General features: G+C 41.5%; 1 protein-coding gene across 4 annotated transcripts in view; it reads left to right on the forward strand.

The window, feature by feature from the left end:
• The window catches only part of UGGT1 (UDP-glucose glycoprotein glucosyltransferase 1), a 191,545-nt gene that overhangs the window by 106,379 nt on the left and 61,264 nt on the right, over positions 1–23,902 (forward strand). For 3 of the 4 annotated variants that reach the window (XM_070423223.1, XM_070423221.1, XM_070423220.1), the window contains 7 exons: positions 3,880–4,000; positions 7,090–7,188; positions 7,902–7,925; positions 8,423–8,517; positions 13,217–13,423; positions 14,131–14,262; positions 15,010–15,140. In XM_070423223.1, the coding sequence (XP_070279324.1) occupies positions 3,880–4,000; positions 7,090–7,188; positions 7,902–7,925; positions 8,423–8,517; positions 13,217–13,423; positions 14,131–14,262; positions 15,010–15,140 (809 nt within the window). The remainder of the gene's footprint in view (positions 1–3,879; positions 4,001–7,089; positions 7,189–7,901; positions 7,926–8,422; positions 8,518–13,216; positions 13,424–14,130; positions 14,263–15,009; positions 15,141–23,902) is intronic. The other variant, XM_070423222.1, reaches the window with a different exon arrangement.

Genomic DNA, 23,902 nt, shown 5'->3' on the forward strand with positions numbered 1-23,902 from the left:
GTGTGCCCGCAACCAAGGTACATGCCCTTGACCGGAATCGAACCTGGGACCCTTGAGTCCGCAGGCCGACGCTGTATCCACTGAGCCAAACCGGTCAGGGCAGAGAGATAGAAATATTAATGAGAATCATTGATCTGCTACCTCCTGCACGCCTCTTACGTATGATCAAGCTGGCAACCCAGGCCTGTGCCCTGACTGAGAATCAAACCTGCAGCCTTTTGGTGTGTGGGTTGATGCTCAACCATTTAGCCACACTGGCCAAGCTGTAATGAAATATTCATGAGACTTTCTATACATTGTTTTTGTAATAGCTGATTTTATTCGTTTCAGGATTAAATTTTATTTTAAAAATTCTTAAGATAGTCATTCTGGGAGATATTTGTTCTACTTGTAAGGAATTTTGACTTAAAAAAAAGTTTAAATATTTCACATATATAGTTATTGTTGAAATATAACTCATATGCCATAAAACTCAACCTTTTAAAGTGGACTGTTCATTGGTTTTTAGAGTAAACACAGTTACGAAACTATTACCTCTGTCTAGTTTCAGAACATTATCATCACCCCTAAAATATACCAACACCCAGTAGCAGTTACTCTCCATTTCCCTTATCCGGCCCCTACCAACCATGAATCTGTTTCTCTGTGGATTTGCCTCTTTCGGACATTGGATATAAATGGATTCATACAATATGTGGTCTTTTGTGCCTGATTTCTTTCACTTAGCATAATGCTTTCAGGTTTATCCTTGTTAGAGTCTGTGTTAGTGTCTCATTCTCTTCCGTGGACAAATGTAGTTCCTCAGGTGGATGCAGCGCATTTATCTCCTCTGCAGCTGATGGTACTTGGGCTGTTTCCACTTTGGCTGCTGTGGATAGTGCTGCTGTGAACAGCTGTATACATGCTGTCCTGGGCATAGATCTAGTAGTGGGATTGCCTGCTATTTTAACAGATTGTTTTCCAAAGCAGCTGCATGAACATTCGTGTCAGCTGTGTGTCCAGGTTCGACTTTCTCCACATTGTAGCCAACACTTGGTATTATCTGTCTCTTTAAGTGTAGCCTATATTTTCTTTGCAGAAATGTCTATTCAGATTATTTGCTCATATTTAATTGGGTTGTTTTGTTATTTTTGAGTTGTAAATGTATTCTGGATACTAATCACTTATATGTATTATTTTCACACATTTTCTCCATTTTATGATTTGCCTTTCCTTTTATTGTTTTGTTTGTTAATCTTCACCCAAGGATATTTTTCTTTCCCATTGATTTTTAGAGAGTAGCAGGGACTGGGAAAGACACGGAGAGAGAAATGTCAATGTGAGAGAGACATATTGATTGGTTGCCTCCCAAACGTGTCACAACCGAGGCTGGGAATTGAGCCTGTAACCGAGGTACATGTCCTTGCCTAAAATCGAACCCACAGCCCTTCAGTCTGTGGGCTGGCGCTCTAACCACTGAGCAAATTGTCCAGGGCTGATTTGCCTTTTCACTGTTGGGTGGTACCCTTTAAAGCTCAAATGTTTTTAATTTTGATTAAGTCCAATTTACTATTTTTTCTTTTGTTGCTCATGCTATTTGAATCATATATAATAAACTATTGTTTAATTCTAGGTCACAAAGATTTATACCTATGTTTCTTTCCTCCTGAGCATTTTATAGTTTTTCTCTTAACATTTAATTTTTGGATCCATTTTCAGTTAGGTCTCCCAGTGAAAAATCCTCTTTGTTTTTTTTTTTAATCTGGGAATGTGTTTATTTGCCCTTCATTTAAAAGTGATAATTTACTTGAATATGGAATTCTTGGTTGACTGCCTTTTCTTTTCAGCACTTTGAATATGTAATTCCATTGCCTTTTGATCTCTGATTTCTCTTGAGAAATAAGCTGTGAGTCAGACTCAGGACTGGGTCTATGTGATGAGTCGTTCTCTCCCTGTTTTCAGGATCCTCTCTTTGATTGGTTTTAGGACCTTTCAGGACCCCTTCCACCTGTGACATTTCATCATTAGGTGTAGGTGTGGGACTCAGAGTTTTTCCTATTTGAAGTACATTACATTTCTTTCTCAACTTTCTTTTGTTTTTTAACAATAAACTACAGTTGATCCTTGAACAATTCAGGGGTTGGGGTGCCAACGCCCCTGCAGTTAAAAATTTGCATATAACTTTTGACTCCCTAAAACTTACCTACTAAGTCTATTGGTGACTGGAAGCCTTACTGTTAACATAAAAAGTTGATAAACACACATTTTGTATGTCATGTATTATATAATGTATTCTTATAATAAAATCTGTGTATCAGTGGACCCTTGCGAACCCGTGCACTTCAAATAGTTTTTTTTTTAAATATATTTTATTGATTTTTTACAGAGAGGAAGGGAGAGAGAGATAGAGAGTTAGAAACATCGATGAGAGAGAAACATTGACCAGCTGCCTCCTGCACATCTCCTACTGGGGATGTGCCCGCAACCAAGGTACATGCCCTTGACCGGAATCGAACTTGGGACCTTTCAGTCCGCAGGCCGACGCTCTATCCACTGAGCCAAACCGGTTTCGGCCAAATAGTATTTTTCAAGGATCAGCTGTACAGGTATTTCTATAACATGAGAAGTATAAAAGGGAAGAATAATAAATTATTTTTATTCTCCCCACTGTAATTGTGATTCTGGAAATATGTGGTTACTTGGATGCCTGGAAGTGAAAAGGCTTGGGGCAATTTTTCTTACAAAGTATATTAACTGCTTGTGAGAATTTATGTGGCTTTCTTCTTTAAGAGAAACTAACAATGAGCAGATCTCAGAATGTTTTTCTGCTTGTGTTAACTTTTGTTGTTGTTGTTAATCCTCACCTGAGGATATTTTTTTCATTGATTTTTAGAGAGAGTAGAAGGGAAAGGGAGAGACAGAGAAAAACACCCATGTGAGAGAGACACACAACATTGTTTGTGGTTACCTCCTGCACACACCCTGACCAGGGACGGGGATCGAACCCACAGTCAGGTACATGCCCTTGACTAAGAATCAAACCCATGACTCTTTGGTGTGTAAGCCAATGCTCTAACCACTGAATAACTGTCCAGGGCATGCCTGTATTAACGCTTTATTTTATTTTATTTCTATTTTAAAGTATGGCAACATTTTATTATTTTTGGTGCATCTTCTTACACATTTCTTCAAGGGCTGCTTCTTTCTCTCTTGGCATCTGCTTAAGTCTTCTTATTTTTTCATCTCTAATAGTTTCTTCTAACTCTGGTGGTGTCATAGGAAAAATGTCTTCAGTATAATTTTTGGTAAAGGACTGACTTTGTCCAAAATCTGCATTTGAAATCAGTGCCACTTTCTCCTGGTTCTCATGGGTACATGTTCTACCTCAGTTCTTTCTCCTTTCTCCTTTGGTTTTGTTGCAGCTTGTGACCATGTTGTGGTGTGATACATGTAAAGTTGTAAAATACAGCTTATGAGTTGGGAACTGGTGACATTAACTCTTAACTAATTTGAAGAACTTGCTTATTTCTGGGGAAGCACAGTGATATGTGGAGAGATCAAATAAACCTGGATTTGCATTTTATATTCACTTCTCATTAGCTCTGTGATCATGAGTTAGCTATTTAACCTTCTGTGCCATAGGTGCCTCATCTTTAACAGGGACATCAGTAATGTCTACCTCACATTGTTGAAGGAGTTAACATTATACTGTGCACAATACACCAAGCTATGCTCGGCAATAACAGGGACCTGTGATGTGGTAACGCCTGTTTTTAGCAATTACTGGTACATAAGAAGATAATATAAAGTTAATGATTTATTAGTTTCTAATAAATTATTTTGATCCGATGTGTTTTAACGCTCATCCCACCCATACCCTGTTTTTCTTTTTTTCTTTAGGGTGAACTGTCCCATGATCAGGATGTGGTAGAGTATATTATGAATCAGCCGAATGTTGTTCCACGAATCAATGCTAGGATTTTGACAGCTGAGCGAGAATACCTGGATTTAACAGCAACCAGTAAGAAGCATTTCAGGAACTACTTTCGGGCTGTTTTTGATTAGTTTTTCAGAATCTTTGCATTAATTAGATGTCAGTGTTCAGAAGATGGCCCAAGATTGTGACACAATTTTATTTTATTTTTTATTTATTTTTATTTTTTTTAAAAATATATTTTATTTATTTTTTACAGAGAGGAAGGGAGAGAGATAGAGAGTTAGAAACATCGATGAGAGAGAAACATCGATCAGCTGCCTCCTGCACACCTCCCACTGGGGATGTGCCCGCAACCAAGGCACATGCCCTTGACCGGAATCGAACCTGGGACCTTTCAGTCCGCAGGCCGACGCTCTATCCACTGAGCCAAACCGGTTTTGGCTGTGACACAATTTTATGTTTAAATTCATTGCACCTTGAATTTATAATACAAGCTTCTAAATTCACAAAAGTATCTTCCAAAAGGAGAGAAATTCTTCCTGGATAAATCCTTGTAAACTTTGAAAAATATCCAGTGCCTTTTACCAACTAAACAATCTTAGATGATAAAAGGGACCTGTATCATTCACTTTCTTAGTTATAAAACTCTCAAGCACTATCTTTTCTTCATCATTATTCTAGAATCAGCAATGATGTCAACAGATATTTTAGGTAGCTTTTCTTTGAGAACATAATGCCTTTCTAAAAAATAAAGCTTCATTGAGAAATAGTGTCATGCCATAAAACTAAATCCTTTAAAGTGCACAATTTCAAATTGTACAAATTTTAGTATATTTTCAAAGTTGTGTGATCATTACCACTAATTTTAGAACATTATCATCACTCCCAAAAGAATTGATGTGCCCATTAGTAGTCACTTTCCATTTTTTTCTTTTATCCTCCAGCAACCACTAATCTAGTTTCTGTTTCTATGTATGTTTCTATTCTGGATATTTCATATAATGTGAAGTTTTTGTGACTGACTTCCAATGTTTTTCAGGTTCATCCATGTTGTAGCCTATGTCAGTAGTACTGCATTCCTTTTTATGGCTGATTAATATCCATAGTATAACTAGCCCACGTGTTGCTTGTTATTCCTCAGTTGATGAGTGTTTGGGTTGTTTCCACAAGAATACCTTCCACGAGGCAGATGTGCTACGCCCAGGTGTAGTTTGTTCCTTAGGCCTTCCTGTGAGATCTGAAGGCCATGTTAGCAACCATCTGGGAAGAAGGGAAGTGTCATCCCTGCCTGAGAAGTCTCACTGCGGGGAAAGACGGGGACTGGCGAAGTCAGAGCCAAGTGTGTCTGTTGTCATGGCCGAACGAATGATGAATGTGTAGATCTACTTATGGCTGTTACTTTATGGCAACCATCTCCTAATCTAACTTGAGCTGAATATCTTTTCAGTAGAGGAAAATACACATAAATGCTTATATTTGAAAAGAAAATAGAATGTGAACTGCATTGTTTCTTTACATTAGGTTTTTGCTTTTCACCAGAAATTTTTTTGTTTGTTTTTGTTAATCCTCACCAAGGATTTTTTTTTTCATTGATTTTTAGAGAGTGGAAGAAGGAAGGGAGAGGGGGGGAAGAGAGAGAGAAAAAGCCATGTGAGAGAGACAACATCCATTGGCTGCCTCCCACATGTGTCCCAGGCCTGGGGATCGAATCTGCAACCCAGGTACATGCCCTTGACCAGGAATTGAACCTGCGACCCTTCAGTGCAACCACTGAGCCACACCAGCCAGGGCGCCGGAAAGTTTTAATAGAGCAAGGCGAACAGTGTTGTGAATCTTTATCCTGAGCTTTTGTTGTTTTCATCATTTTAACTGTCAGTAGTTACCTTTGGGGTGTGCGTGAATGAAGAGGTCCTTTCTCTGTGAGCGCTGTGGTAATGAGCTGAGAAACGGTGCTGGTCCCGGGAGCAGTGCAGTCTGTGGGGCGAGCTGTGGGCCTGTCAGGGAAGGCACAGCTGGCTGCCTCCTGCCCCAGCCCCAGCTCTGCCACTGTTGCTGCTCTCTTTCAGGCGTGGCAGGCACTGCTTTCTGTCTAGTTTACCAGCTTTCCTGTCTGGAGTCCTGATGGAAAGGGTTAGTGTGTTTTGTGGAATGAAAGTACAGGTGGTCGAGTGGGTGAGCAGACAGGTAGATGGGAGGATGTGCAAGACGTGCTTGGAGGACAGTGAGAGAAGAGTGGCATCTGTGTTGGGGTGAGATAATGCATAAGCTTGGGGAGGTTGCTAGAGATAGAGGGTTTATGATACCAGGCTGGGAACCATTTTGTAGGTAGGAAGAAATTACTGGGTAGATTAGAGCAAGGGAATGACGTGCTGAAACTGGAATTTTGGCAAGAGTAATCTGAGGGGGAAATGACTTTTTTAAAAAAATATATTTTATTGATTTTTTACAGAGAGGAAGGGAGAGGGAGAGTTAGAAACATTGATGAGAGAGAAACATCGATCCGCTGCCTCCTGCACACCCCCTACTGGGGATGTGCCCACAACCAAGGTACATGCCCTTGATGGGAATCGAACCTGGGACCCTTCAGTGCACAGGCTGATGCTCTATCCACTGAGCCAAACTGGTCATGGCAGGAAACGATTATTGAGAGCATGCCCATGGGCACTAATCAGAGAAGCTATGTATCGGAAATTGACATTTTGTTTCTTTTTGGGCTAAGGATATACTATTTTCTGATTCATGAAAACATTAAAATGAGAATTTTTGTATTTTCTCTCCTATTTTTGCACACCCTCCTCCCCCAAATAAGAATAAGGAGGAGCTTATTATGGTGTTGACAGTAGAAGGGAGAGATGACGCTAAGGGGGATCTTTAGGAAATATTCTCAGGCTGTAAAGTGATAGAAGTGGGACTAGAATAAATTCAAACCATTGAAATGACACATACATACATGGGAGTCATGTGAGATGTGTTCATTTTTATTAACTTTGTGTATTAAAATGTTATTACTAGAATAGGGGTCTGGGATTATAAAGTTGTTTAATAAATACGAAGCAATATATCTCATTCATGCATTCTTATAAAACTTATGGTCATGTCAGATTATCAGTTGAAATTAACATTAGATGGAATTTAGTCATATTAATTATGAATCTATTTCAATTTTTTTTCAGATAACTTTTTTGTGGATGATTATGCTAGATTTACTGCCTTAGATTCTCAAGGCAAGACTGCTGCTATAGCCAATAGTATGAACTATCTGACAAAGAAAGGTAATATATTCTAGGCTTATCTTGGATTCAACATTTGTTTTAGTATTTGCAAAAAAATTTAATCAGTATCTGTTGGGAGGAGAGATGTCATAATTTATTAATTATTATGATTTGAGCATAGAAAATATCTGTTTAAAATTTAATTATATATTTCTGAAAATTTAAATGTTGTCTTTGTAATTTTTAAATTAGATATTAAAGTCAAAAGGAAAAAAAATTCATGTCTCAGAATGGAAAAACATTTATGATGTTTTAAAGAGTTAATGGATTGGAAATTGTTTTGTCTTGCCTCTTCAGTGACAGCATTGGGTTGATTTTTTAATTGGGTTGGTTCTAGAAATACTTGTGTAAGTTTTAAAACTGAATTTATGTTGTTATTTATCTAGGTTAAGACTGTGTGAAATGATATACTTTTGATGGCAGACAGAGGCACTTCCCCTGTGGTCACACTGACTGCCCTTTAAGGCAGCTGTTTGCATCCCACTGTAATCTCTAGAGAACAGGTCTAGTGCCTAGGCCTATGTAAGTGCAGTCATTGCTCCATTTGATTCTTCAGGAAACTGGTTCTGAGGAGCACTGGACAGTGCTCAGCACGAGTGGGACTAAGGAACAGAACGAAGCATAGTTCGTGTTAGGCATTATTTAAAATTTGACTCTGATAATAGGCAATAACCCTAGAAATGACTTTTTTTTTTTCCTTTACCTTTGCCCAGGGATGTCCTCCAAGGAAATCTATGGTAACTTTAAACTTTAGAATGTTCTGTTTCTTTTCTTAATTATCATATTTCAGGTACTGTTATATTTCAGAATTTATTGACCTTTTATTGGGATGTTTATGGAACCTGTGGGTAACAGTAGATAATTTTTCTATTCAGATAAAGTTTGTATAAATGTTTGCAAAGAAGTATATTTCAGAAAGTTACAAATTAATATGATTAAAGACTATATGTTACCCACACGTTCAAAGGTCTTTTTCATTTTATGTGCTAACAGATGCCCAAACCTTAGTAGAATTAATAATTGCATGTCCCTAGTTTATAATTAAGCCATATGGAAGGTACCCTGCTTTCATTCTACTATCAGTTTCACTACTTTTGCTTTGTATCTTTATTAAACTTGTAATCATCTTATTTTTTTTTTGCATGATTTTCAGAAATTATTTTACTTAATAACCATATTGAAACAGAATGTCCTTTCTTCTCTCCAACTCAGTCTATTGTTTGTTTTTCTACAGATGATTCTTTTATCAGGCCAGTCACTTTTTGGATTGTTGGAGATTTTGATAGCCCGTCTGGAAGGCAGTTGTTGTATGATGCTATAAAACATCAGGCAAGTGTCTACAACTTAATTTTGTCCTCATGAGCATCTATGTGCTGATATTGCTATTCTAGTGGGAAGGTCAGAGCTTGAGGGAGCAGAGTGCTGCTACTTCACGGGTCCGCCAGCCAGTAGGAGAACAGAGAAGATGGCGTATTCTGCTTAGTTAAGGGGTAGGCTCTTTTAGAGGAGAAAGAATGAGATCATCATAGACAAGCTTTTATTGTGTGGCTGCGCACGGTCTTGTTGCCAGGAAGCTGCAGAGATTGTGGGGTGCTTTGTGTGGGTGGGCAGGTTCCTACGCTGAGAGCCTGGGGGTGAGTGAGTGATACAGAAGCAGGTCCGGCGAGCAGAGTGCCCAAGCGTCATAGGCCTGAGTGAATGGCAGGGGGCTCGTGGAGAAGAAACCGACTTCTGGAGAGTGTCATTGTCTGAGGTGTTAACATCTCCTTTTCTTGGGTAGCTTCAGACTGAATCTTTAGTCCAGTGTCACACCCCCTGGGTCCCCTGGCACCTGTGTCTCGGAGGCTTACTAACACACTCACACATCCAGGCGGCTGCAGCCTCACTGAGGAGCGGAGTTCCCTTCTGCTCTAAGAGGAAACAGATGAGTTGCTGTGGTTAATTCAGAGTTGAATCAGGAGCAGTCCTAGTGAAGGATGATCAATACATGTGTGAGGTGCCTAACTCAGACCGACACGCGTTTAAGGTGCCCTCAGACTGATACACGTGTAAGATGCCCTAACTCAGACTGACACGTATGTAAGATGCCCTAACTCAGACTGACGTGTGTAAGGTGCCCTATCTCAGACTGACATGCATGTAAGGTGCCCTAACTCTGAGTGATAGACATGCAAGTGGTGGTAGAATGGGAGCAGGAAGGGAGAGTTGAATATCTTTTTTTAATAAATCTTTATTGTTCAGATTATTACAGTTGTTCCTCTTTTTTCCCCCCATAGCTCCCCTCCACCCGGTTCCCGCCTACCACCCCTTACCCCCCCCCCCACTGTTCTCGTCCATAGGTGTAAGATTTTTGTCCAATATCTTCCTGCACCCCCCACACCCCTTCCCCCCGAAAATTGTCAGTCCACTCCCTTTCTATGCCCCTGATTCTATTATATTCACCAGTTTATTCTGTTTATCAGATTTTTTTCACTTGATTTTTAGATTCACTTATTGATAGATATGTATTTGTTATCACTTTGTTGTTCATAATTTTTTATCTTTACCTTTTTCTTCTTCGTCGTCTTCTTAAAGAATACCCTTCAGTATTTCATATAATACTGGTTTGGCGGTGATGAAGTCCTTTAGCTTTTTCTTATCTGTGAAGCTCTTTCTCTGACCTTCAATTCTAAATGATAGCTTTGCTGGGTAGAGTAATCTTGGTTGTAGGTTCTTGCTATTCATCACTTTGAATATTTCTTGCCACTCCCTTCTGGCCTGCATAGTTTCTGTTGAGAAATCAGCTGACAGTCGTATGGGTACTTCCTTGTAGGTAACTAACTGTTTTTCTCTTGCTGCTTTTAAGATTCTCTCTTTGTCTTTTGCCCTTGGCATTTTAATTATGATGTGTCTTGGTGTGGTCCTCTTTGGATTCCTTTTGTTTGGGGTTCTCTGTGCTTCCTGGACTTGTAAGTCTATTTCTTTCACCAGGTAGGGGAAGTTTTCTGTCATTATTTCTTCAAATAGGTTTTCAGTATCTTGCTCGCTCTCTTCTTCTGGCACCCCCATAATTCGGATGTTGGTACACTTGAAGTTGTCTCAGAGGCTCCTTACACTCTCTTCATATTTTTGGATTCTTTTTTCTTTTTGCTTTTCCGGTTGGGTGTTTTCTGCTTCTTCGTATTTCAAATCTTTGACTTGATTCTTGCGATCCTCTCATCTGCTGTTGGGAGTCTGTATAATATTCTTTATTTCAGTCAGTGTATGCTTAATTTCTTTTTGGTCCTTTTTTATATTCTTGAGGTTCTCACTAAATTTCTCGGAGGTTTCTTGAAGATTCTTGAGTAACCTTATAACCGTGGTTTTGAACTCTATATCCATTAGTTTACTTTCCTCCATTTCTTTCATTTGTGACATTTTTCTTTGTCTCCACATTTTGGCTGCTTCCCTGTGTTGATAGAGTGGCTTTGTGTGCTAGGTGTCCTATAGGGCCCAGTGGCTCTGCCTCCCCAATTACCTGAGGTGGACACTCTTGGTGCACCCCTTTGTGTGCTGTGTGCACAGTCTTGTTGTAGTTAAGCCTTGATTGCTGTTGTAATCACTGGGGGGAATTGACCTCCAGGCCAATTGGCTGTGAGGACCAGTTGTGTCTACAGTGGGAGAACTGCTGTGCTGGAGACACCCTTATGGGGCAGGACTTGCTTCAGTGGGGCTTTGATGCTCACTGAGTCTGCCCCTTGAGTGTGTCTCTTATGGATGTGAAGAGTTATAATCTGGTATGGTCTCACTCTGACCATTGGGTACACTGGCTCTTGGATCTCCAAGGAGGTGCAAAGTCAGCCACTGCCTGAGGCCACCCAGCAGGAGCTACAGAGAGATCTGCAGATTCCTCCTCTTTGTTTTGGGTTTGGAAGTGCCCATATGAGGCACAGCTGTGAAGCAATGCAAGCTGCTTCTGCCAAGCCTTAGGCCTTCTTTTGGAAGCTTTGGAGCTCTCTGACCCAGCAGCAGTTTGTTAGGTTTTAGGTTGCAAAAGGACAGGTTATTCATATGCAAAAGCTGCAACGCACAGCTTGGGTGGGGTTATAAATTGGGTGGGGCGGGGTCTCAGGGAGTCACCAGGGCGGAGCAAACAGCAATGGCTGCCTGTCAGCCCTGCCCCAGAGAGGTCCCCGGGTCTCTGTGTCCCGTGGTCCCGTGCAGGAACAATGAATGCTGTGAGTACCTCTGAGAGAAAGCCGCCTTCGTGTTCCAGCCCGATGCCAGACAGTCCAGATTCTCCCCATATGAAGCTGGGTCCCCAGAGTCTTGTCCGGAACTGGAGTTCAGAGCAATCAGGCGCTTGTATCTCCCTCCCAATTGAAAAAAAACAACAGTGCACTCAGTTGCCAACCCGTTTTGTGTGCGCCTCCACATCTCCTACCAGTCTCAATGCACTTTTTTCTTTCCTTCTAGTTCTAACTTCCACTCAGCCAGCTTTCCTGTGGTTCTGGATGATATTTGTTTTGTCTTTTAGTTGTAGTTTTGATGTGGTTGTGAGAGGCAGCAAGTACAGGTGTTTACCTATGCCGTCATCTTGGTTCTGAGAGTTGAATATTTTAAATGAAGTAAAAATATAGCTTCAAAAGAAGTGCACAGCCGAAACCGGTTTGGCTCAGTGGATAGAGCGTCGACCTGCGGACTCAAGGGTCCCGGGTTTGATTCCGGTCAAGGGCATGTACCTGGGTTGCGGGCACATCCCCAGTGGGAGATGTGCAGGAGGCAGCTGATCGATGTTTCTCTCTCATCGATGTTTCTAACTCTCTATCTCTCTCCCTTCCTCTCTGTGAAAAATCAATAAAATATATTAAAAAAAAAAAAAAAGAAGTGCACAAATCATAGGCTATGCAGTGTCTCAAAGTGAGCACACGCATGTGACCATTCCTGGGAAAGAGAAGTGTCACATTCCTGAGAGCCCTCCCTGCTGTGGCCACACCAGGGCCCCAGCTTTTTCCTGTTCTCTCATCATAGAATAAGTTTACCTATTACTTTATTTTAATGGAATCTTTTTTTTTTTTTTTTAATATATTTTATTGATTTTTTACAGAGAGGAAGGGAGAGAGATAGAGAGTTAGAAACATCGATGAGAGAGAAACATCAATCAGCTGCCTCCTGCACATCTCCCACTGGGGATGTGCCCGCAACCCAGGTACATGCCCTTTGACCGGAATCGAACCCGGGACCCTTGAGTCCGCAGGCCGACGCTCTATCCACTGAGCCAAACCGGTTTCGGCAATTTTAATGGAATCTTATAATACGTATTTGTGTTTTCTTTCTTCAATATTTTTGAGATTCATGAAATTATGAGTAATGTTAGTTCTTTTTCCTTGTGTCGTTTTTTGTATCATGTAATATATCAGAGTTTTGTTTATTTAGTATATTTGATAGACATTTGGGTTGTTTCTAGCTTGGGTTATTCTGAAGAATGTGCCATGGATATTCTTATACATGTCTTTCGATATACAGAAGTACGAATTTCTGTTGCTTATGTTCTTGATACGATCCCTTTTTTGGTTTTAAGGGTTCCAGATATCTTCTCTCACATGGATTCTTGTCTCTTTACTCAGGGATAGGGAAATCTTATTAGACATCTTAAAAGGCCATGTGAACTAAGGAGGGTGGAGCAGAGCCCTGAAGAATGCTTGGGACTTAAGGAAGCAAAGATGGGTGTATTTGGGGTTCCCATGCCAATGTGAGGCATGATGTGTATTAGAAGAATACAAAATGTGTATGTGGGGGGGGGGGGGGGGAATATAGGACTCTGATGGTTTGTACTGTATGCTGTCTTTACAGGGTGGTAAAAATGAAGGTGGAAAGGTAGGGTAGAGGCCAGTTCATATAAGGGATCACATGCCTGGTTGTAGCATTTTAACCTTGTTCTGTATACAGAGAGGGACTATCCACAACTTTTAAGAGATATTACTTCCTTTTTATAGAATATGGCTGATAATGCCACTTTTTAAGTTGCAAACATCTACCATTTAATCCTTATTTCCTGTTTTGTAAATAGAAATCCAGTAACAATGTGAGAATAAGCATGGTCAATAATCCTAAGGAAGATATCAATTATGAGAACACTCGGATCTCCCGAGCAATCTGGGCAGCTCTCCAAACACAAACCTCCAGCACTGCCAAGAACTTCATCACAAAAATGGCCAAGGAGGGGACTGCGGAGGCCCTGGCTGCGGGGGCTGATGTTGGGGAGTTCGCCGTTGGCGTGAGTATCTGCACTGCTGAGGCCACCTCTCTGTCATTTACCACAGAAGTCCGCTCCCAGGGACTGCAGTGTCTGAGCAGGATGGTGATTTTAGTTTTGAGTCTCAGGATTTCTCTTTTTGTTGTTGGAGGAATCTTCTAAGAAATAACCATTCTGCCACATTCCCTTTATTGCTTTTAAACTTGCTAGGTTTTAAGATGTATGTTTTAAGCACAGGCCATTTGTTTTTATAGTTTTTAAAAGATAGACAATATTTTGTCAGAGCAAAAGAACTGAGATTTAAGCTACTTAATGAGCTAGGAGCTAATGTGTTTGATGTGTTTTCAATGTAAGCCCATGTTTATTCAGTTATATGTAAAACGCCTTTTACTGTTTTTCAGTCTAAAAACTTATTATAAAATGATAAGTATACTTCATTTTTCAGTTAAAAGAAAGTCTCTCACTTGAAATTAGAAAGATTTTACAATGCAGAATAAAGGTATCATGAACACTAGTTTGCCACTTGAACAATTACATAAAAGAAATGAGCAATACTTGATAGGTAGGAGGGTGGGGAAAATGGGAGGGAGAGTGGAAACATCATAATGTTAATTATTGAAATTAGTTGTTACTTCACTAATAGAGCGTTTTTATGATGTATTCATCATGCTATTCATTTTTATTGTTTAATAACTATTACTTTTCCTTAATAACAATTGCTTTCCTAGGGCATGGATTTCAGTCTTTTTAAAGAGGTCTTTGAGTCTTCCAAAATGGATTTCATTTTGTCTCATGCCATGTACTGCAGGGATGTCCTGAAGCTGAAGAAGGGACAGAGGGCAGTGATCAGCAATGGAAGGGTGAGGACAAGCTTGACTTCACAGTAGATCAGTGACCAGTCTTGGCCGCATTTTCCTTGGAAGGTAGAAGCTCTTCAGACAGAGCCGCTCTTTTCCAAAGGGGAGGAGGGCTGACGCAGTGCTGGTGATGGTTTCTGCTCTGGTTCTGAAGGAGGTTTGCTTATTTTGACATGTGTCCTGTGTTGACTTTTGTCCTGCCATGGTCAAGGCAATGAGATGCGGTGGCTCTCAGAACACAAGTCCGTGAGACCTGACCCAGGAACCACTCAGCCCGTGGGGACGTGCCTCAGCTTGGCAGCCTGTGTGCATGCAGCTGGGTTGGGCTGACACTCGTTCATTCAGCCTCGCAGCACTGAGATGAGAATGTAGGCCGTGGTGGACAAACCACACTTTAAAGTCTTAGCATGTAGGGCAAACCTTCTATACCAACTGCTACATCTCTGTTGTGGCTTTATTATTTATATTTGGTGAGAATGGATGAAAACTGTATTCTTTTACTTCAGAGTTTGCTTACTATAAAAATATTGCAAAGTATACAAGTCTACACTCTGTGCAGTTGAGGAATTGATAAGTAAATAACATGTGAGTTCATGGGGATGTTGCTTTTACATTTTCATTGACTTTATTCTGACGTAAGCATGTCTTGGGTCTCTAACGTGGTTTGGTTTGTTAGGCAGCCTAAGGACAACCAAGCCCTGCTTTACAGCTTGCAGGTTTCCACACTGGCCACTCTGTTCTCCTTCACAGATCATTGGGCCACTGGAGGATAATGAACTCTTTAATCAGGATGATTTCCACCTCCTAGAAAACATCATCTTAAAAACTTCAGGACAGAAAATTAAATCTCACATTCAACAGCTTCGGGTAGAAGAAGATGTGTAAGTTTTACATAGAAGAAATTTATTATGTTGTACGGGCTATATATGTTTTTCATCTATTTTTAAAATTTAATTTTTGTGTGTGTGTGTTTTCTTTATTGATTAAAGTATTACATATGTGTTCTTTTCCCACCATTACCCCCCCCCCCAACCTCCCCACTCATACCTCCACCCCCCTGTTGTCTGTGTCCATTGGTTAGGCTTATATGCATGCATACAAGTCCTTTGGTTGAACTCTCCCCCTTAACCCCACCCTCCCCTACCTTCCCTCTGAGTTTTGACGGTCTGATTGATGCTTCTCTCTGGATCTGTTTTTGTTCATCAGTTTATGTTGTTCATTTTATTCCATAAATGAGTGAGATCATGTGATATTTATCTTTCTCTGACTGGCTTGTGTCGCTTAGCATAATGCTCTCCAGTTCCATCCATGCTGTTGCAAATGGTAAGAATTCCTTCATTTTTACCGCAGCATAGTATCCCATTGTGTAGATGAACCACAGTTTTAATGAGTTTTAATCCACTCATCTGCTGATGGTTACTTAGGCTGTTTCCAAATCTTAGCTATGGTGAATTGTGCCGCTATGAACATAGGGGTGCGTATATTCTTTCTGATTGGTATTTCTAGTTTCTTGGGATATATTCCTGGGAGTGGGATCACTGGGTCAAATGGGAGTTCCATTTTTAGTTTTTTGAGGAAACTCCGTACTGTTCTCCACAGTGGCTGCACCAGTCTGCATTCCCACCAGCAGTGCACGAGGGTTCCTTTTTCTCCACATCCTCGCCAGCGCTTGTCGTTTGTTGATTTGTTGATGATAGCCATTCTGACAGGTGTGAGATGGTACCGCATTGTTGTTTTTATTTGCATCTCTCGAATGATTAGTGACTTTGAGCATGTTTTCATATGTCTCTTGGCCTTATGTCTTCTTTCGAAAAATATCTATTTAGGTCCGTTGCCCATTTTTTGATTGGGTTGTTTATCTTCCTTTTGTTAAGTTGTGTGAGTTCCCTGTAAATGTTGGGGATTATACCCTTATCAGATATGACGTTGGCAAATATGTTTTCCCATGCAGTGGGCTTTCTTGTTGTTTTGTTGATGGTTTCTTTTGCTGTGCAGAAGCTTTTTATTTTGATGTAGTCCCATTTGTTTATTTCCTCCTTAGTTTCCATTGCCCTAGGAGCGGTATCGGTGAAGAAATTGCTTCGGCATATGTCTGAGACTTTGCTGCCTTTGGATTCCTCTAGTATTTTTATGGTTTCCCATCTTAGTTTAAGTCCTTTATCCATTTTGAGTTTATTCTTGTGTATGGTGTAAGTTGGTGGTCTAGTTTCGTTTTTTTGCATGTATCTGTCCAGTTTTCCCAACACCATTTATTGAAGAGACTGTCTTGACTCCATTGTATGTTCATGCCTCCTTTGTCAAATATTAATTGAGCATAGTGGTTTGGGTCGATTTCTGGGCTCTCTGTTCTGTTCCATTAATCTATATGTCTGTTCTTGTGCCAGTACCAGGCAGTTTTGAGAATAGTGGCTTTGTAATACAGCTTGATATCTGGTATTGAGATCCCACCTACTTTGTTCTTCTTTCTCAGGATTGCTGCAGCTATTCGGGGTCTTTTTCTATTCCAGATGAGTTTTTGGAGAGTTTGTTCTAGGTCTGTGAAATATGCCGTTAGTATTTTAATGGGGAGTGCATTGAATCTATAGATTGCTTTGTGTAGTATGGACATTTTAATGACGTTGATTCTACCAATCCATGAACATGGTATGTTCTTCCATCTGTGTATGTCTTCCACTATCTCTTTTTTCAGTGTCCTGTAGTTTTCCGAGTACAGGTCTTTTACCTCCTTAGTTAAGTTTATTCCTGCTCACAGCAGTGGTGGCTCCTCTGGCTGGTGGGGGCAGGCTGCTCCTGCAGCTGATATCCTTGGATGGGGGCGGGCTGCTCACCGGCTGCTGCTCCTCAGAGGGGGTCAGGTTGCTCACGCAGCTGCTGCTCCTCAGATGGGGGCAGGATGCTCAGGCCTCCTATAATACTCTTGAAAAAAGCAAGAGTAACTGTGTCTCGAGGATTGCTGAAGAATTTTGCCAATTGGCTTCTCAATCAGAGGGCTTATAAAGCAGACTGAAGTTACGCTGATGTACATCGAAGTTTTCCATTGGTGTTCCTTTTTGCATTCAGATAAGGACTTCTCACTGCCCATTGTGCTGAAAGTGGTGGTCTTTGGGAAAGATGTCAGACATATTCCTGTCCAGAACTGGAGACTACAGCATGGCTTGTGACCTTTTGCTTCGTGCTTGATTTCACGCCATCTCGGGAGTGACTCTTGGACTCAAACATGGGAGAGGTGCCCTTGCTTGGCAACGTGCAGCCCAGGAGCTCGCGAGAAATTTTGCCACATACGAGTAGTGAGGCAGGTCCCTCTGAAGCACTGGGTCCATCCTTTCCCCTGGTAGGAGCCTGAGGGGCGAGTTCTTGCCTGCAGGCTGGGGGCTGCCCAGCAGCGGTCGGGGGCGGGGCCCAGGACTGAGCGCATCCGCTGCCTGTCCACTGCACTCTGGGGGGCAAGGTGCGCGCGGTCCCGCCCGCCTACCCAGCCTCCGTGCCGCAGGATTGGGCGCCGTGGTCCGCTAGCCTTTCCCGCTGAATGTCGCTATTACCACCATGCGGGAAGCCCGCGGAGGGGTGGCGGGAGGTCCAATGCACTGCAGGGCGACGTCGCACGGGCAAGGGCAAGCAGCGAGCGGAGAGCCACGGCTGCACAGGCACTGGCCGGCCCAGCCCTGGGCACGGACACTCTAGCAGCACCGCTCGGCTGGAGCTGAGGCCTGATGCTTGGGGGAAGAGTGGGAGGTGAAGGCAGGGAAAGGTCTGCCCTTGCGAGCCCTTGGGCTTTCCCATGTCCCCAGTTTCCCCTCCTCCGTGCTAAGGCAGGTGGGAAGGTGCTGCTCTGGCTGCTCTGTCCCATAGTTTTTGAGTAGTTGTGTTTTTATTTTCATTTGTCTCAAGATAGCTTTTGATTTCTTCTTTGATCTCATTGTTGGCCCATTCATTGTTAAGTAGCATGTTATTTAATCTCCATGTGTTTGTGCTTTTAGTTTTTTTCTTTTAGTTGATTTCTAGTTTCATACCATTTTCGTCAGAGATGCTTGATATAATTTCAGTCTCTTTAAAATTTTTTTGAGACTTATATTGTGGCCTGATATGTGATTCATCCTAGAAAATGTGCCATGTGTACTTGAAAAGGATGTACATTCTGCTGCTTTGGTGTGAAATGCTTTATAAACATCCATTAAATCCATTTAGGCTAATATGTCATACTAGTGGCTTGGTGCATGGATCTGTGCACATTGAAAGGAAATTAATTAGAAGAAATATTTTAATATCGCTATTTGCCCTTTTTCTATAATAGAAGTGCCAACCAAATTCATAATCAACAATGACAGATCAAAACACACGTGTGCGACTGGTGACGAGAGCTTTATATGTATTGCGCATGCGCGCGTCAATGTTTATTTTTAAATTGCCAGTGCACATCATATGTACCGGCCAGTTGGGCAGTCGGGCAGTTGGGCAGACGGTCACTTAGCCTTTATATATATAGACTAGAGGCCAGGTGCACGAATCCATGCACCGGTGGGGTCCCTTGGCCTGGCCTGTGCCCTCTTGCAATCCGGGACCCCTGGGGGATGTTGGAGGTCTGGTGCAGGGATATGACCCAATCCCCGCAGGCCAGGCCAAGGGACCCTGGGCCTCTAGTATGCATATAAGATCTTTGGTTAATCCCTTCCTGCCCTCTCCCCTCCCCCCTTCCCTCTGAGATTCATCAGTCTGTTCCATGTTTTCCTGCCTGTGTGTTGAGCGTCTGCCTCCTGGTGGTCAGTGCACATCATAGGTGCTGGTCGAATGGTCGCTTAGGCTTTTATATATATAGATAAGCCTGTTTATTTGTTGATGTTCTGTCTGGAAGATCTATCCATTGATGTCAATGGGGTGTAAATCCCCTGTAGTGACAGTACTACTGTCATTCTCTCTCTCTATGTCCAACTAGTAGCCCGGTGTACGAAATTCGTGCGCATTGAAAGGGAATTAATTAGAGGAACGTAATTTGGACTCACTATCTAATATCAATAATATGTGAGCATGAGGCAGTCCACATTTCTGAAATTCAATGACAAGAATTTTAGCTATTACTTTGCTAAATAAATGGAATTTACAGATATTTAAAAGAGCATTCAGCTTAATATTAAAAACTTGGCTACCAAGTCAGGTCTGTTTGCAACTTTTTGCCATCGTTGTAAATTGTTTGCAATATCTGCCCATTTGGGGTTGCACGTCATGGTTATGAATAAATCGGGCTTGCTATACCTCGTTACAATTGCCATAGCATCCTGATATCACTGCTGCATATTTCTGGGACTACCCTCAAAAGATGATGGAAGTATTATCAATTGGCACATTGTCCTTTTCAGATCTAGATGTGAGATAATCCATCAAACCACTATATTTTTCAACTCTCAACTTAGATTGGTTTGCTTTGATGAAGTTTATCCGATTGGCCTCCATTTTTTAATACGAATCCACGATAAACTGTTGAGTTGATTTTCCTGCATTTAAAATAGGATTGATGCCCTAACCAGGTTGGCTCAGTGGATAGAGCGTCGGCCTGCGGACTGAAAGGTCCCAGGTTCGATTCTGGTCAAGGTCATGTACCTTGGTTGCGGGCACATCCCTAGTAGGAGGTGTGCAGGAGGCAGCTGATCGATGTTTCTCTCTCATCGATGGATCTAACTCTCTATCCCTCTCCCTTTTTCTCTGTAAAAAATCAATAAAATATATATTTAAAAAAAAAAGAAAACTAAGGAGACACTTTAAAAAAATAAAATAAAATAATAAATAAAATAGGATTGAACGTGTCCCGCACAGAGAGATGAAATCCATAAAACTGCATTTGTGTGACTCGTGTCCTTACATTTTGTCTAGTATTATTGTCGATTACACTGTTGTCTCTGAGTCTTAATGCAATATCTGTTCCCCAGCCTTGTTCACCATGTGGAAAAAGAATAGGATATGTCATTGCATCTAATGTAGGAAACAGGATATTGATTTGTTTCATTTTAGTGGCATTTGGATTATTGGGATCTGGTTTACAATGAATGAGCAAGTCCCTTTCAAAAGGAGGTTCTCCATCTTCGTTTCTGAATATGACAGCAACCTCGGTTACAAGGGGAGAATTATATCTACCCGGGTCACTGTTACAATCGTATTTAATCGCCATTGTTACTTCTGTGGGAGCAATACCTTTTGCTGCTGCTTCAGATTGGGCTTCCTTTTCTACCTCATGTAGCATCTTGTACGATTTTGTTAATTCACTTATTTCATGCATGAGGTTGTTGATGTTGATCATGAGTCTTTCTGAGCAGCCCTGGTTTTCTGGCATTGCTAATCTTTTACTATTCGCTTTGGCTGTATCCAAAAGATAGAGTTGAGCAAACTTCCAAGAAACACCATCCGAAGGATGTAAAGTTCCAGTATGGTGATAAACTTGTCCGTGTATTCTAAAACAGTAGGGCCCATATCCTGATGGCGATGCAATATTTGCACCCATGGAAGCCAAAGCAAAAGAACTATTTATGGAACGAATATTTTCCATGAAATTTTTACTGTCAGAATCTTCGTTTGTCATTAATCTTTTTAAATATGCCGGGTAATCTGGAAAATGTAAATCATTTGGACAGACTTTCCCTTTGCTACAATATCCAGTAAATTTCCCATCGGATGGTTTTTCATCCGAGAAATTTAGTGATATGCAAAATTCACATCAAACAGTCATTCCACCACAACTATGTTTGAGGATTGCATCCTCATGTACTCCATTTTCGCTGAGAAGGCAGTTCCTACCGGTATTGGTAGTACTTGTTGATGACTGTTCTCTAGACATATTCTGTCGTCGCCACCGCCTTCTTTCAGCTTCAAAGGCACGTTGGTCTTACATTTTCTGTCGATGACGCCGGTGTTTTTTGGCATCAGAGCGACGTTTTTCCAGTAGCTGGTGTTCAGATACATCCTGTCGCACGTGCCGCCTTATTTCAGGATCAGACGCACGCTGCTCTGCAGACACTTTCTGTCGATACTGCCGGCATCTTCCGGCTGCAGAGCTACGTTGTGTCAACAGGTGTTCTTTAGACATAGTCCCACCTCTCTACTGTCACGGTCTGAGATGCAGGTGAATGAGAGTCCTGGCTATCAGGCCGCTGAGAGCTGTCTGACCAAAGGCTGATTCTGGCTGAATCTGGGGGGGGTGCGACTTGCTCCTCCCTGCTGCCAGTATCCACAGCTGTGATGAGGAAGCTGGGGTGACAGAGGGAGCCCTGCTCTATGTCCAGCGGTCTCCTGCTCTGCCAAGTCCTCCAAACCTCCCGCTCTCCGCTGGCAAGGTCCCGGGAGCCTGCAGGCGTGGCTAGGCGTGGCAGGCCTCGCCTCCTGGCCTGGCAATGGTCCCGGGAGCCCACAGCCGCGGCCACTGTCACTTCCTGGGGCGCTTGACACCTGCGTATGCAAATTAACTGCCATCTTTTTTCTTTTTTCTTTTATTTCATTTTGTTTTATTGCTTAAAGTATTACAGAGAGTATTACATATGTCTCCTTCCCCCCTCCCCCCCCTTGACATTCCCCCCCGCCTCCCTTACCACCCAGTGTCTTATGTCCATTGGTTATGCTTATAAATGAGTGAGATCATGTGGTATTTTTCTTCCATTGACTGGCTTATTATGCAAATTAACCACCATCTTTGTTGGATAATTTGCATAGTCACTCAGATTGGCTTGTGGGTGTGGCTTAAGCATAGCAGAGTGGCAGCTAATTTGCATGTTTCTCTTTTATTATATAGGATAAGATATGCTTTATATATTTAGGTGCTCCTCTGTTGGGTGCATAAATGTTTACAGGAGTTATATCCTCTTGTTGGGTTACTCCCTTTATCATTATGTAGTGTATTTGTTTGCCTTTTACTATAGCTTTTGTGTTAAAGTCTATTTTGTCTGATACACATATTGCTGCCCCAGCTTTTTAAAATTTCCATTTACATGAACTATATTTTATTATCACTTTACTTTCAGTATCTTTTGACCTGAGGTGTGTCTCTTGTATACAGCATATATATATGGGTCTTGTTTTCTAATCCATTCAGTCACTCTCTGTCTTTTGATTGGAACATTTATTTCATTTATATTAAAGTGATTATTGATAGGTATATAGTTATTTTCATTTTATTATATTTATGTGTTCTTTATTTCCCCTTAAATAAGTCATTTTAGTATTTCTTATAATACTGGTTTGGTGGTGATCAGTGTTGTCATTGAGACTCCTTTAGCTTTTTCTTGGCTGGGAAGCTCTTTAACTGTCCTTTGATTAGAAATGATAGTTTTGCTGGGTAGAGTAGTCCCTCCTTTTCATAGCTTTAAATATTTTGTGCCAGTCCTTTCGACCTGCAAAGTTTCTGTTGAGAAATGAGCTGATAGTCTCATGGAAGCTTATGCTTTTCTCTTGCTGCTTTTAAGATTATCTCTTTGTCTTTAACTTTTGGCATTTTAATCATGTTGTGTTTTGGTGTGGCCTCTTTGGGTTCATCTTGTTTGGGAGTCTGTGCTTCCTGGACTTGCGTGTCTTTTTCCTTCAGGTTAGGGAAGTTTTCTGTCATTATTTCTTCAACTAGGTTTTCATTTCCTTGCTTCCTCTTTTTTCCTTCTGGTACCCCTATGATGTGAATGTTGTCATGCTACCCAGAGGTCCCTTAAACTATCACCTTTTTAAAATTCTTTTTTTCCATTCAGATTGGGTGTTTTCTGCTTCCTTTTCTCTCTAATTGCTAATTTGACCCTCTGCTTTATCTACTCTGCTGTTGATTCCCTGTAATGTATTTCTAATTTCAGTTCTTTTAGTCTTCATTTCTGATTGGTTATTTTTTTATGATTCCTACCTCCATTTTTATGTTTCCTATTTTTTTGTTGAAGTTTTCACTGAGCATGCTTATAACCTGTGTTTTGAACTCTGCATCTGGTAGATTGCTTCTCTCCATTTTTTAGTTCTTTTTCTGGAGTTCTGTTCTGTTGTTTCATTTGGGACATGTTTCTTTGTCTCATCATTTTGGATGCATTGATGTGTTTGTTTCTTTGTATTCGGTAGAGCTGCTGTATATCCTGGTCTTGGTAGAGTGGCCTATTGTATTAGTAATCCTGGAGGGCCCAGTGGAGGAGCCTCCTTGATCACCGCACTGGTGCGCCCCCTGTGTGGGTTGTGTGCCCCCTCTTGTTATAATGGAACCTTGATTGCTTTGGACAGGTCAATGGAGGGAATTTATCCCCAGGCTGATTGGCTGCGAGGATTAGTTGCAACCACAGTGGGGAGCTGTTGTGCAGGGGCTGACCTGATGGAGCAATACTCATCACTTCACCAGAGCCCTGATGCCCGAAGAGTTCACCCCTTAAATGTGTCACTTGGGGTAGTATTTGGGTGGTGAACTTGCATGGTCTGAAGCTGACCACCAGTTGTGCTGGCTCTGGGGCCTACCTGGAGGGGCAGGTCAAAATCAGCTGCCACCTGTACCCAGCATGACCTACAAAACAATCTGCAGATGGCTGCTACTTGTGGGCTTGGAGGAGCCTAAGAAAGATCAAACTATGTACTGTGGCCAGTTGCTGCTAGTGCCCAGCTTGGAGCCACTTAGCAAAAAGTATATGGCATGCCTTGACCAGATGCTGCTTGT

The sequence above is a fragment of the Myotis yumanensis genome, unplaced genomic scaffold (genome assembly GCF_028538775.1).
Source record: "Myotis yumanensis isolate MYYU_CA2020_CCGP unplaced genomic scaffold, mMyoYum1.0.hap1 SCAF_8, whole genome shotgun sequence".
Lineage (NCBI taxonomy): Eukaryota > Metazoa > Chordata > Mammalia > Chiroptera > Vespertilionidae > Myotis > Myotis yumanensis.